The sequence below is a fragment of the Rutidosis leptorrhynchoides genome, chromosome 2 (genome assembly GCF_046630445.1).
Source record: "Rutidosis leptorrhynchoides isolate AG116_Rl617_1_P2 chromosome 2, CSIRO_AGI_Rlap_v1, whole genome shotgun sequence".
Taxonomy (NCBI): Eukaryota; Viridiplantae; Streptophyta; class Magnoliopsida; order Asterales; family Asteraceae; genus Rutidosis; species Rutidosis leptorrhynchoides.
In genome coordinates, this window is record NC_092334.1 from 535,074,124 (window position 1) to 535,089,722 (window position 15,599).

General features: G+C 37.5%; 2 protein-coding genes across 2 annotated transcripts; both read right to left on the reverse strand.

Annotated features, from left to right (window-relative positions):
• Positions 1–1,164: 1,164 nt before the first annotated feature.
• LOC139892989 (UDP-glycosyltransferase 88B1-like) lies at positions 1,165–2,597 on the reverse strand. Its single transcript, XM_071876117.1, has one exon. The coding sequence runs from the start codon at positions 2,557–2,559 to the stop codon at positions 1,165–1,167; it is 1,395 nt and encodes a 464-aa protein (XP_071732218.1). The 5' UTR covers positions 2,560–2,597.
• A 690-nt stretch (positions 2,598–3,287) lies between these two features.
• On the reverse strand, positions 3,288–5,753 carry LOC139892990 (probable NADH dehydrogenase [ubiquinone] 1 alpha subcomplex subunit 5, mitochondrial). Its single transcript, XM_071876118.1, has 2 exons — positions 5,393–5,753; positions 3,288–3,685 (listed from the first exon to the last, which is right to left on the reverse strand). Exons 1-2 carry the CDS (start codon positions 5,715–5,717, stop codon positions 3,498–3,500), a joined length of 513 nt encoding a protein of 170 aa, XP_071732219.1. The 5' UTR covers positions 5,718–5,753; the 3' UTR covers positions 3,288–3,497.
• Between the last annotated feature and the right edge of the window lie 9,846 nt (positions 5,754–15,599).

Genomic DNA, 15,599 nt, shown 5'->3' on the forward strand with positions numbered 1-15,599 from the left:
AAGGGAAAACGGGCCATGTGTTATGTGTCATTGTTGGTGTCGTCGTCTTTAGTGTTTTTTTAAAATCTGTCCGGTTCGAACGTAGTTAGTTTCGTTTTGTTGATAAAATTATTTCGAGCATAATGGTGCTGGAAAAAAAAATTTAACTCGCGGCGAGCAGGAAGATACAGGCTGTCGTTGTGTTTAGTGGTTTTTAAAAAGTGTCCGTTTCGAACGTAGTTAGTATCGTTCTGTTCATAAGATTATTTCGAGTCTGACGCTGCCGTCGAAAAAATTTAACTCGTGCCGAGCGGGAAGATACGGGTTGTCGTTGTGTTTAGCGTTTTTTTAGAAGTGTCCGTTTCACGTATAGTTAGTCCCGTTGGGTTCGTAAGATTTTTCCGAGTTGAATGGTAGTCTCTGAAAAATTTAACTCCCACCCAGCGAGAAGATAGGTCCCGTTATAAATTCGGGTGGAATTAGTTTTTTATATTTTAATTAAATTATATATTTACACTTTTTACGTCTTAGAAAGTGTAAACTGTAGGGACCGTTGTGAAAATATAGACAAAGTTGAGGGACCGTTTGTAATGTGGACGCAAACTTAAAACTACAATCGGGTAAAATTAAAACTACAACATTTGCCATCTCTTTTAGTAGATAAAGGTTAAGGTTAATTAATTAATATCTTTTAGTTTTTAGTTAGTATAAAAATTACTATCTTGTCTCGTATACAACCATCAAGTGCTCAAAGTAGGAAAAGTAATGAAAACCAGAAGAATTTGCCAAATACCTTGAAAATACGTGTTAAGTGGCATTTATTTTATCAAATCACCGAGTTCGATTTTAACCAACATTGCACAAAGTTTAACTGACTCCAGCATACAATTGAAATAGACAAAAGAGGCAAACAGAACCAACATCTATGCACGACACGGCCTGAACATTCCATTAAAAAATAATCGCCAACTTATAGCACATGGGAGAGTAAAGACCCTCACGATTGATGGCATAGAAATGCAATTAGTTAACATGTTAAAATAAGTAGCTAATAAAAAAGAGTAAATGTAATCCACTTGTTACATACCGGCTAGAGAGTATAATCGTAGACATATTTGGCATTACTCGATATTCTCTATTTTATGTCAAGATCGCTTAATACAACACTAGGACATTAAGAGCGACCTACCACATTGCGACTAGCTTGGACAATGCAGCACGAGAAGACCCATTGTCGCTCATTGCGATCTCGGCCTCTTCTTTCCTTATCGTTGCCACTTCCCTAATCGCTTTTCCTTCCTCCAACTCCATCAACTGTCTAACACGCTTTTCCACCTCGCTTGAAGGCACGCGTCCTCCTTCTAACTCGTCCATCGGTAAAGCTAACTTCATTTCCTCCACCAATACCACTTTATTAAACCTTTGTTCAGCGTACAATGGCCATGCCACCATTGGAACCCCTGCACGCACAGCTTCCAGTACTGAGTTCCACCCACAATGTGTCACGAATCCGCCAATGGACTCATGGCTTAGAACCATCACTTGTGGGGCCCATGTTTTTACCACAAGCCCTTTATCTTTAGTACGGTCTAGAAATCCGTTCGGTAATAATAAATCTAGGTCGGGTTCTGGCGGTTTCAAATAGCGGTCCTCTTTTTTATTAGTAGATGGCGGGGTTCGTACCACCCATAGAAACCTATGTCCACTCATTTCAAGCCCTAGAGCAATCTCCTTCAATTGATCACTCGAAAACACGCCTAAACTCCCAAAACACAAATAAACAACACTTCCTTTCGGTTGCAAATCGAGCCAATTCAAACACTCGTGCGAACCACCAGCCCATTCAGCCACCAACGGTCCGATGGAATAGATTGGTGGGGTAGGCCCATCTAGTACACACTCTCCATTACTAATTGCTTTAATTACTTTTGGTTCTAGCGAATCAAACGTGTTCACGATGATTCCAGCTGATTTGGCGATTCGATTAGAAAGTTCTAGAAAATCCGAATAATCACTAGAGTTTCTATCGAGAATTGGCCCCGCCATATCCGATGAATGTATGGGCGGCAATCCTGGCGAATGAATGAGTGTGTTCATTTCCTTAAAACTTAAGTTCGTGCTTTCATGAAGCGTAGGAAAGTAAAGTAGTTGTGCAAGACAACAAGCACCCGAAGTGAAAAAGTAGTAAACGGGTATGTTTAAGTTAGAAGCCACAATCTCCGCAGGAGTGCAAAAAAGGTCGATGACCAAAGCGCTAACGCTAGAAGATTGAGAAATGGATTTAAGGGCTTGATCCACATTGGGACTACTACGTCGAATAAGTTCAAAGACGGTGGCTTCCATTGAGGGATAAAGTAAAGGGTCAAGAGGGATATCGGGAAGGTGATGGAACATGATGGCGGGGAACGTGGTGGAGATGTGGTGGACATAGGCGGCGGTTGTGCTGGTGTTGAAAGATGGAATGAGAGTGAGGATGTTGATTGAGAAGGAAGGGTGGTGTTTTAGGATTAGTTTTCCTAGCTCAACCATTGATATGAGATGACCCATACCCGGAGATGGATATAAAGCTATACTACTCATTTTTTTATGTTTGTTTTAAGAAACAATTAAAGAACGAGTGAATGAGCTATAAATGAATGGAAATATGAAACTAGTGGATGATGATTTGATAAGAAAAGGAATGGCTAGAACAACAATCAAATGTAGATGAACAGGGGATAAGTGGGGACTACTTAAATTATTTTAATGATTAAATTAAAAGTAGAAACTTTTTATTTTAGTACAGTATTACAAGATTAAATAACCATTTAGTAAAACATACCCACGATAAATCTATCCCAATGAGACCCAGTTACACTATAATAATTGTCATGAATATTAAAACAAAAGTGGAGTTAACGATATACCTTTCTTGAAGAAATTGATGAACGGATAGAAACCTACGATCAAATGGTATGATCGTCTCTTTAGAATTGTCATAGTTTTTCAAACGTGTTTTCAAACGTGTTAGGTGAGACATTCTATTTATTTACATGACAAAGAATCTCATAATCAAGTCAGTAGATGTAATTTGAAAATGGCGAGAACTACCCCATGCATTGTCTAGCTCAAGACTATGAATGTTTGAAATTTACAAACAGATCTGGTCTCGGTCTGTTTGAACCAGAAGAAGTAGAATACAAATAAGGACGATACTCTTGTGCTGTGTTTTATAAGCGTAAGCAATTTTCTAAAAGAGAAAATAAATTCACAGGAAAAAAAAAAAAAAAAAAAAAAATACTACTTCGTAATAAAAGGACAGAGAGAAATAAGGTAGCTGAATATGTGTTTATTAAACTCCTAAATCAAGTGTTGGCAACATTAACCATTTGACTTCAAAAACCAAAGGTAACATCAATTCAGAAAACAGTAAGGATTCAGCTTTAACTTAATAGAAACAAACATTTACCACCAAATTAAAAAAAAAACAAAAACGAGCCGAAACACATAAACAAACATGGGTCATACTCAGTGAGAACTTAGGGGATAGCAGGATCCTTATTTTGGAGGGCAGGATCCAATGTCCCTTTTTTCATTAAACCCTCCAACGTCTTGTAAAACTCCTCAGGAAGCGGGCCGGGCTGGTGTTGAGGCACATGCTTTGGGACAGGGGCATCATTCTCAACTTCACATTCATAGTCCTCAGCTACATCCCATGGGTCCCACTCTGCAAATAGGAAAAAAAAAACATGTCCATAAATTTCATATCTACATAGAGGCTCGATTCAATGTGGCAATATGGGTCGGTCGGGCTCGGTTGGGTTGGGTGCCACGTCAAATGAGATTCTCACACTTGAGAACTAATTATTTGATTAGGGGTGAAATAGCCAATTACTGGAATTGAGATTACACCAGACACATTTGTATATTATTCCTCTAGCAATTGCAATGGTAACAAAACCCAAGATTAACATAAGTTATACAATAATAGCGTGGCACTAGTAGCACATAGGTTGCAGGTTAACTACATAATGTTAAATATCAATAATTTTCGTAAGTTACCTAAATTTCTGTAGATAGTAAACTCAAGAAACAAGACCACCAACACACTTACTCTAAGCTCATAAAATTTATAAGATTGCCCATATTTGTATTTTAGATCAAAATATAAGTACCAAATAAGGCTGTATACTATCTATAAAAAAGAATCAAAGCATGAAAAAATTTACAATGATGATAGCCATTGTATATGTGGATGTATTTTTATTATCTTGCTAAAAAAATGTATTATAAAAAAAAATTATGCATTGATGATAGGCATTGAATATTTAAATGTATTAGACCACCATTAACCGTGACTGTGACGTCATAGGCAAATAGTGTACTTTTTGGTGATGTGGTAAGGTTAGTATTTGACCTTCGTTAACCCAAAAGGTCATATGTTTGTGTCAAATATTTGTAGGGTGATGTGGTAAAATCTGATTGGAAATTGAGTGGTGAAAAATATAATAATAACAAAGAAAAAGAAAAAGAAAAAAAAGTGTTGATTGGTTGGTCTATTTCGTCAAGCCTCCTCCCATTTTAGTCACATGAGTGACTAACGCATTTGCTTGCTGCCCCATTACAGCCGTCACCTTCCGTCAAATACAATCCAGCTCATCTCACGGAGTAATTTGACGCGGCGATATTGATGCTTAGACCACCCGTTACAATGACTGTGACGTGGAGGCAAATTTGGGTTTTGAAAGTTTGTGGAAATTTTACTATGACATGGCAGTGTCAGTTTTTGATGGGTTGTAATAGTGAGTGTCAAAATTGAGTGAGAGGGTTGCAACGGCAAAATATAATTAAGAATCGAGTGAAAAGGAAATAGAATAATAAAATAAAAATGATTTGTCATAATTTGATTGAGTGCTACTTTTCCTCTTTGCCACGCCTCGATCCAAGGCAAGAGTGTTTCTTCGATCAAATTGGCCATGTTGCTGTCACTTTCGGTTTTTACGGTCTTATATAATTTTTTTAGCAACTACAATATATGACAAATTCAAGTAGAACGAAAACATTAGTATCAGTTACCACAATTCATTGTTATAATCACACAACTTCCTAGTGATCCTTCTATTATTCATAGTTTCTCCCTAATTAATTGAACATCCAAAGTCTAAAAAACCTAACTCAAAATAATGTACACTTGATCAAATAGCAGTAAAGCTAACACCAATTATGTATTTCGATTGATCCCACAAACAATCGAAACAACATTAACTAATAATGTACACTTAATTTCACCCAATCATATATCATCTAATTTCTCAATTTTTGATTCCAAATTGGTACCCCACAACTGTGTAATCTTCTCAATCCATCACAATCTAAATAGAATACAAACACATATTTAATCGCTAAACTCAAGAATTATATTTAAAATACGTACCGAGCATTTTGTTGATGATTTTGAGCTCATATTTAGCTTCTTCAATAAGTTCTTCAACCTGACCACAACCAAGTCGTTTCTCAATAGCTTCCCAATCTTGTTCCTCTTCACAAACCTGCAATCGATGTTTTGTAAATGATTCAATAGATTTACGGTATCCTTCGTCTTCAGGAATACGTTGGATCTTAGTTAGGGTTTTGTAGTAAAGACTGATTAAAACTTCTCTTGCGTTAGGAACAACATGGAGACCAACGATCCCTGTTGTTTCCTTCAACTTCGCCATCATCATCATTGATGATGGCCGAGCAAACTTCCGCAGAAACATTTTTTTTTTTTTTTTTTTTTTTGGCGCAAACTCGCCGCTGTGTGTCTTCGATTTGGTGATTTTGGAAACTGGATACCGGTTTAAAAAGAGACTTTTTGTCTAGGACGGGCAGCGGGCCAGGTTTGGGCCAATAGAACCTAATTAAAAAACCTGTCTCAAGCGCCAGCGACGGAGCTTGAACGTCAATAATGAGGGGCCATAATAATTTAATCAAAATCGTATGCAGTATGCTAGCGAGGTTGGTAGGGCCAATACTTAAATTTACCACGTCTAGTCAATAAAACTATAGAATTTGCTATTAAGAACATATTTTTTTGGGGGGGACCATGGCACCCCCTGCCCTACATAAGCTCCGTCGCTGCTCAAGCCTGAACTCAGATCCGCTCGGTCTCATTTAGTTACTAACTTACGAGTAAATGAATTTTCTCATGAGTATTCAGGTTTCCTATTTACTCACGAACTACTATCGGGTAAATGAGTTTTTTTTACGGGTATTCAAGTTTTTTTTCCGAGTATACATGTTAGGTAATCGGATATTCGGGGCCAAGTAATCGGGTTTACAGGCCGGATAATTAGGTTTGCGTCTAAAATTATCCCCAGACTCGGACCCGCAAAAAAATTAAAAATCATCTCCGTACCCATCCCGAACCCGGCCGGAAAAATTGGGTTTCGGCTTTCCCCCTTAGGTACGATTTTTTTTTTTACCATCCCTACTTTTTCTCCGTTGGTGATTTTACCCCGTTTTGCATGCGGCTTCTCTGTCGTTTTTAGCAAACTTGATCACTTCATTTTTGTAACGACCCGGATTTTTCCGATCGTTTTATACTTATGAGATTAATATTTACATAAAATAAACCTTACCAACATGATAAGCAATCCAAACTGTTGAGACTTATGTTTTTGAAAAGAGTTTCACACAACGTTTGACCGTCCAATTTGACCGATGATATCACGAACTATATAACACACGATAATTATACGATTATGTATATGTACATATCTATACATATTTAACATGATTTAAGGATGGTTTAACATTTCATTGTGAACTAACAACAATGAGTTATAAGTATACTTTGAGACCACTAACTTAAGTTTTCAAAACGATAACTATATGTAACATTCTTTGAAATATATACTTACAATATATAATGTGTTGGTGATCTATGTCACCAATATGATTTAAGTGTAATGGGATTAATTTGTAACCAAAATAATCTTGATAAATATCGAACAAGTTTGGGGAAGTGTGGAGTGCACACTTGTTTGAACTTATCTTGATTATGACGGGGGTTCGGGGGCTGCGCCCCCGATAAGCGGGGTCCAAGGGGTGGCAACCCCTGGCGGAGTCCAAGGGGCAGAGCCCCTGGCTGGGGTCGAGCTGCCAGGTCAGCTTGGGAATTTTTTTTTGGGCTAACATTGCTTTATTAAAAATGTCTTAAAATTTTATTTTGGCCCGGTTTGACCCAAAAATAAAAGCCCAGTTTTGAGCCTCTTTTACAGTTATAAACCCGTCCATATTTGAATTCTCGTTCCGATTCCTCAAAATTTCTACAAGTATATCTAGGGTATATGTAACCGTATCATACCCAGCTTCTATATGTATTTACTATTGGTATATACCAACAATAAACTTCAATGATCAGCCACTAGACATGATGTTACATGTGGGAACCAGCCATTTAACCTCATGTGTGACTTTTGTGTAAGAAAACAAACTAAATCTCCTATATATCCATCCCATAATCATGCTATTTTGCACACACACACACATACAAATTTCATTTCCAATTTTCTTTCAAGTTAATTCACTCCCTAATCTCTCTTCATTTACCTACTCAAGAACGTATCAATATAGTCATCCGATTTCAAGGAGATTACTTCCAATCTTTCAATCTCACTCCACCACTCTTTTGATTCCAAGATTTTTCTTACCTTTTCCAGTAGCTTTGTTCAAGTAACTTGAGGTAGTAACCTTATTCATAACCTTATTCGATTCGTATTTATATAGCTATCTTATTTTGTGTTATAAAATTTTAACAACAAGAACATAGTTTGAGTGATTTCAAACTTGTTCGCAAACTAAATAGATCCTTCTAATTTGATTTTTAAAAACACTTCAAGACCTGTAATATATCATATTATGACAAAATCGGATTAATCATATCTTGGCTAATTAACATAATATTTAATATATATTTACTTATGATTTGATTTTATATATTTCAGGACCACCCGTAAACAACACGAGAAGATTAATCATAAGACCTCATGATTGTACGCAACACGTCATTTGACAACACGGTACTTTATGTACGCAACACGACACTTGACAACATGGTACCATGGGTCGAGATTAATTCTGATCAATACGAATACGATGGGGTCTTTATTTATTTTATTTAAGCAACTAATTGTGGACCACTAACATTGGACTGCTAACTACGGACTAAGAAAATATTAAAAGTATTAAAAGTATTAAAAGTATATATATATATATATATATGTAACGATTACTTAAAAAGAAAATATGTTGATATATTATATATATGGTTAGGTTCGTGATATCTATCGGAGACCAAGTCGAGTTAAATACCTTCAAGACAAAAGTGAGTATATAGTCCCACTTTTAAACTCTAAATATTTCGGGATGAGAATACATGCATTTTATGATTTACGTTATGGACACAAGTGATTAAAAATATATATTCTACGTTGAGTTGTACCACTGGCATACTTCCCTGTAACTTGGTAACTACTATTTACATGAGGTATTGTAAACGCGAATCCTGTTGATAGATCTATCGGGACTGACAACCCCAACCGGACTGGACGACCAGTATTCAACGGTTGCACAGTACTTCGTTTCGGTGACTACACTTGGTACGGTGTAGTAAGATTTCATAATAAAGGGAATATGCGATGTTGATTAAATGTTAAGTATGGTTATCAAGTGCTCAACAACTTAGAATATTTTTATTAAAACGTTTATATATGAAATCTTGTGGTCTATATTCATAACGCTGCCGGCATTAAACCTATATCTCACCAACTTTATGTTGACGTTTTAAGCATGTTTATTCTCAGGTGATAACTAAAAGCTTCCGCTGCAATATGTTGAATTTAAGCAAGATCTTGAGTATGCATATTTGTGTCAAAAATAAAACTGCATATCGGAGGATTTGTAATGTAAAATATGTTGGAGGTCGTATTGTTGTTATCACATGTAAAGTTTGTAAGTCTAAGATTATCGCTAAACGATAATCATTATTAAGTTGTTTAAACCTTGTATTTGTAATAAAAGCTATGGTTTGTATTGTAAAAACGAATGCAGTTTTTGAAAAATGTCGCATATAGAGGTCAATACCTCGCGATGAAATCATATGCTATTGTATTCGTCCTTATGGTTAAGGTCGGGTTTTGACATGTGGTATCAGAGCCTTGGTCTTAGAGAACCAGAGAATTTGCATTAGTGTGTCTTATCGAGTTTGTTAGGATGCATTAGTGAGTCTGGACTTTGACCGTGTTTGATTTTGAAAACTATTACTTATCCTTGTTGGTTAAAAATTAATATGTAAATATTATGTAGTATTAACGTGCTAGTTGTTATGTGATAGATGTCTGGCTTAGAACTTATTATCACATTCAGCGACTCCGAACCAGACTCTTCAGATGGTGTTCCAGTCATTTATCTATCTGATGATGAAAACGATACCTTTGGGGAAGACTCACAAGTTCCGGATGAATCAATTGAAGAGGAACCGGAAAGTGATCCTGAGGAGGAAGAAATACAGGAAATTACGAAAGACAAGTTCGAACGAGGAAAGAAACGAAAGGCTACTGAAATGGAAAATCTAAATCCCGAGTCTAGAGAGGATGTTGTGGCACCAACTCCACCAGATACTTCCACACCTATTCCCGCTATTCCTATTAGTTCTATCCCGACATCCAGTTCTTCGGTTCCTCAGCCAAAACGCAGGGAGACAACCAGGATAACCTTTAAGCGATTTCTTTGAACACAAACGCTTTGGGTTAAATGATGCGCTGTTGTTTTAAACCATGGGATCATATAATGTTTTGTATAATATTACTAGTGTGGTTTGCTTAATGTTTGATGTAAGATAAGCATATGTAAAATAGTGAAGTGTGAAATGCAATAATTTTCCATGGTTAAGTATTATTTGGGTGGTAGTAATTGATTTTCGTACTAAGCTATTAAGTATGAACTTTAACGGGTAGGTACTACTCTAGATATAATTATAAAACGCTAATAAGAAGAAAAGGCTTTTATAATAATAACTGGTTCATATTATTAATAAGCTACGATGTACTGTAAATACATACTACATCTATAATATTCCATGTGAATAATTATTTTTTTTCATTCTTGTTGAAGATTATGGCGCGATTGAACCGAATGACGGAACAAGAAATCCAGGAACTCATCAATCAGCGAGTGAACGACAGAATGTTATGGGTCGAGGCTGCAAGAGGTGCTGCAGTTAATCTAAATCCTCGTGTGGGGTGCACTTACAAAACTTTTCAAGGTTGCAAGCCCTCATCATTCAGTGGAACAGAAGGACTGGTTGGTTTAACCCGGTGGATCGAAAAGATTGAGTCTGTGTTTAAAATCAGTGGTTGTATTGAGAAGGACATGACCAAGTATGCATCGTGCACCCTACAGGATAGTGCACTCACGTGGTGGAAAAACTATGTGAAGGCCGTAGGAGGAGATGTAGCTTATGATACTCCTTGAGAAGAATTCAAAACAATGCTAATCAACGAATATTGTCCAAGGAACGAGGTTAGGAAGTTGGAAGCTGAATTACGAAGCCTGAAAGCTGTTGGTACTGAACTCACCACCTACAATCAGTGATTCATGGAATTAGCTTTGCTATGTCCCGAATTGGTACCAACCGAAGAACGGAAGATTGAACTGTACAAAGACGGTTTGCCTAAAAAGGTCAAGGCAAATGTTACAGCATCCAAACCCAAGACTATTCATGAAGCTATCACCATGGCAAACGAGTTGATGGACCAGATTATTCTGGATAAGAACACCGATGTCAAGACATCGGGAAACAAAAGAAAGTGGGAAGGTAATCATCAACAATCCAACAAGAAACAAGAAACCACGCAAGGTGCGGGTAGCGGTTCGAACTCAGGTTACAAGGGACGAAATCCTTTATGTAACAGATGCCACAAACATCACTCTGGTTATTATAATGTGGTGTGCAACAATTGTAATCAAAAAGGTCATCTTGCTGAAGATTGTAGGGTTCCCGCTACAAATACAAACGGTACCAAGACTCCTGCCACCAATGAAAATAGAACTGCCTTGGCCACTGTTACTTGTTATGGGTGTGGGAAACAGGGTCATTATAAGAGTCAGTGCCCGAATCCAGAGAAGAATAACGGATCTGCACGTGGAAGAGCATTTGTTATTAATGCTAGAGAGGCGTATGAAGACCCGGAGCTTGTTACGGGTACATTTACCATTGATAACTTATCCGCATCTATTATATTTGATACTGGTGCCGATAGAAGTTACGTGTGTAGAGACTTTCATGCTAAATTGAATTGTTCATCATTACCTCTAGATGCTAAGTACATGATTGAGTTAGCTAATGGTAAACTAATTAAAGCCGATAAAATTTGCCGTGATTGTAAAATAAATTTAGCCGGAGAAACATTTAAGATTGATTTGATACCCGTAGAATTAGGAAGTTTTGATGTAATAGTCGGCATGGACTGGATGTCTAAAATAGGAGCTGAAGTTGTGTGCGCCAAGAAGGCAATTCGCATTCCTCGTAAGGATAGAACGCCATTAATGATTTATGGAGAGAAGGGTAACTCAAAGCTAAAACTCATTAGTTGTTTGAAAGCTCAAAAGTGCTTGAAGAAAGGGTGCTATGCTATCCTAGCACATATTAATAAAGTCAAAACGAAGGAAAAAGTGAAGAGCATCAACGACGTGCCTGTGGCAAGAGATTTTCCTGAAGTATTTCCGGAAGAGTTGCCGAGATTACCTCCATTTAGATCTGTAGAATTTCAAATAGATCTAGTACCAGGAGCTGCACCAGTGGCTCGTGCTCCATATAGACTTGCACCATCTGAGATGAAAGAGTTATAAAGTCGGTTACAAGAATTACTGGACCGTGGTTTCATTCGACCAAGCACTTTACCGTGGAGAGCTCCGATTTTATTCGTCAAGAAGAAAGATGGATCTTTCCGAATGTGTATAGATTATCGTGAATTAAATAAGTTAACTATCAAGAATCGGTATCCACTACCGAGAATTGATGACTTATTTGATCAATTGCAAGGATCATGTGTGTACTCGAAAATCGACTTAAGATCGGGCTATCATCAATTACGTGTCAAAGAAGAAGATATTCCGAAAACTGCTTTTCGGACACGCTACGGTCATTATGAATTTTTGGTCATGCCGTTTGGGTTGACTAATGCGCCAGCTGTATTCATGGACCTCATGAATCGAGTTTGTAGTCCGTATTTAGATAAGTTTGTTATCGTTTTCATTGACGATATTCTTATCTATTCCAAGAGTGAGCAAGAGCATGAGCAGCATTTAAGGTTGGTATTAGAATTGTTAAGAAAAGAACAGTTATACGCCAAATTTTCTAAGTGTGCATTTTGGTTGAAAGAAGTGCAATTTCTTGGCCACGTTGTTAGTAGCAAAGGAATTCAGGTTGATCCAGCTAAAATTGATGCCATTGAAAAATGGGAGACTCCTAAGACACCAATGCAGATACGCCAATTTTTGGGTTTAGCCGGTTATTATAGAAGGTTTATTCAAGATTTTTCCCGAATAGCTAAACCATTGACAGCGTTAACACAAAAAGGGAAGAAGTACGAATGGACCGTTGAGCAGGAGAGTGCATTTCAATTACTTAAGAAGAAGTTGACCACGGCACCTATTTTATCGTTACCTGAAGGGAACGATGATTTTGAGATATATTGTGACGCTTCGCGACAAGGTTTTGGTTGCGTCCTTATGCAACGAAAGAAAGTTATTGCATACGCATCTCGACAATTGAAGATTCACGAGCGGAATTATACGACGCATGATCTAGAATTGGGGGCAGTAGTGTTTGCATTGAAGATATGGAGACACTATTTATATGGAGTTAAATGCACTGTGTATACTGATCATAAAAGCCTTCAACATATTTTCGATCAGAAACAGCTGAACATGAGGCAACGTAGGTGGGTCGAGCTGATAAACGACTATGATTGTGAGATTCGCTATCATCCCGGGAAAGCGAATGTAGTAGCCGACGCTCTAAGCAGAAAGGAACGGGAACCAATTCGAGTACGAGCAATGAACATAAAAATTCGCATGAATCTCAACTCACAAATCAAAGAGGCTCAACGAGAAGCTCTTACTAAAGAAAACATAGGAAATGAAATAATGAAGAAGTATGAGAAGCAACTCGTTATGCGGGAAGACGGAATTCGATATTTTGCAAACCGTATTTGGGTACCAAAGTTGGGAGGATTAAGGAAGTTGATATTGAATGAGGCACATAAGACAAGATACTCGATACATCCTGGAGTTGGAAAGATGTATCAAGATCTTAAGACGCATTATTGGTGGCCTAATTTAAAGATAGATGTTGCAACATATGTTGGGGAATGTTTAACTTGTTCCAAAGTCAAAGCAGAACATCAGAAGCCGTCAGGGTTACTTCAACAACCAGAAGTCCCAGAATGGAAATGGGATGGTATTACCATGGATTTCATCACAAAGTTACCTAAGACTGCCTGGGGTTATGACACCATTTGGGTAATAGTTGATCGTCTCACCAAATCTGCACATTTCTTGCCTATAAAGGAAACGGATAGAATGGAGAAACTATTACGATTATACATAAAGGAAATTGTTTCAATGCATGGAATACCTATTTCCATTATATCCGATCGTGATAGTAGATTTACATCAAAGTTTTGGCAATCACTACAGGAGGCCCTGGGAACCCGTTTGGATATGAGCACCGCATACCATCCACAAACTGACGGGCAGAGTGAAAGAACAATTCAGACTCTTGAAGATATGCTCAGGGCATGTGTGATCGATTTTGGAAATGGATGGGATAAATATCTACCATTAGCAGAATTCTCGTATAATAATAGTTATCATGCGAGCATTAAAGCTGCACCATTCGAAGCACTGTATGGAAGGAAGTGTAGATCCCCTATCTGTTGGAATGAAGTAGGAGATCGACAATTAACTGGTCCCGAGATCATCCATGAAACTACTGAGAAGATAGTGCAAATCAAGGAGAGATTGAAAACAGCCCGTAGTCGCCAAAAGAGCTACGCCGATGTCCGAAGGAAACCATTAAAGTTTCAGATCGGTGACATGGTTATGCTAAAGGTGTCACCTTGGAAAGGTGTAATACGTTTTGGAAAAAGGGGTAAACTGAATCCAAGGTATGTAGGCCCGTTCAAGATCATCGAACTCATCGGACCGGTAGCTTATCGACTCGAGTTACCGCAACAACTCACCGGGGTACATAATTCATTTCACGTCTCAAACCTCAAGAAATGTCTTGCAAAGGAAGATCTCACCATTCCTCTTGAAGAAATCCAAGTCGATGAGAAACTACAATTCATAGAAGAACCAGTCGAAATCATGGACCGTGAAGTTAAACGGCTCAAGCAGAGCAACATACCAATCGTTAAGGTTCGTTGGAATGCTCGAAGGGGTCCCGAGTTTACTTGGGAACGAGAGGATCAGATGAAACAAAAGTATCCACATTTGTTTTCGGACAATGCAAAATAGGTACAACTTTAAAATTTCGGGACGAAATTTATTTAACGGGTAGGTACTGTAACGACCCGGATTTTTCCGATCGTTTTATACTTATGAGATTAATATTTACATAAAATAAACCTTACCAACATGATAAGCAATCCAAACTGTTGAGACTTATGTTTTTGAAAAGAGTTTCACACAACGTTTGACCGTCCAATTTGACCGATGATATCACGAACTATATAACACACGATAATTATACGATTATGTATATGTACATATCTATACATATTTAACATGATTTAAGGATGGTTTAACATTTCATTGTGAACTAACAACAATGAGTTATAAGTATACTTTGAGACCACTAACTTAAGTTTTCAAAACGATAACTATATGTAACATTCTTTGAAATATATACTTACAATATATAATGTGTTGGTGATCTATGTCACCAATATGATTTAAGTGTAATGGGATTAATTTGTAACCAAAATAATCTTGATAAATATCGAACAAGTTTGGGGAAGTGTGGAGTGCACACTTGTTTGAACTTATCTTGATTATGACGGGGGTTCGGGGGCTGCGCCCCCGATAAGCGGGGTCCAAGGGGTGGCAACCCCTGGCGGAGTCCAAGGGGCAGAGCCCCTGGCTGGGGTCGAGCTGCCAGGTCAGCTTGGGAATTTTTTTTTGGGCTAACATTGCTTTATTAAAAATGTCTTAAAATTTTATTTTGGCCCGGTTTGACCCAAAAATAAAAGCCCAGTTTTGAGCCTCTTTTACAGTTATAAACCCGTCCATATTTGAATTCTCGTTCCGATTCCTCAAAATTTCTACAAGTATATCTAGGGTATATGTAACCGTATCATACCCAGCTTCTATATGTATTTACTATTGGTATATACCAACAATAAACTTCAATGATCAGCCACTAGACATGATGTTACATGTGGGAACCAGCCATTTAACCTCATGTGTGACTTTTGTGTAAGAAAACAAACTAAATCTCCTATATATCCATCCCATAATCATGCTATTTTGCACACACACACACATACAAATTTCATTTCCAATTTTCTTTCAAGTTAATTCACTCCCTAATC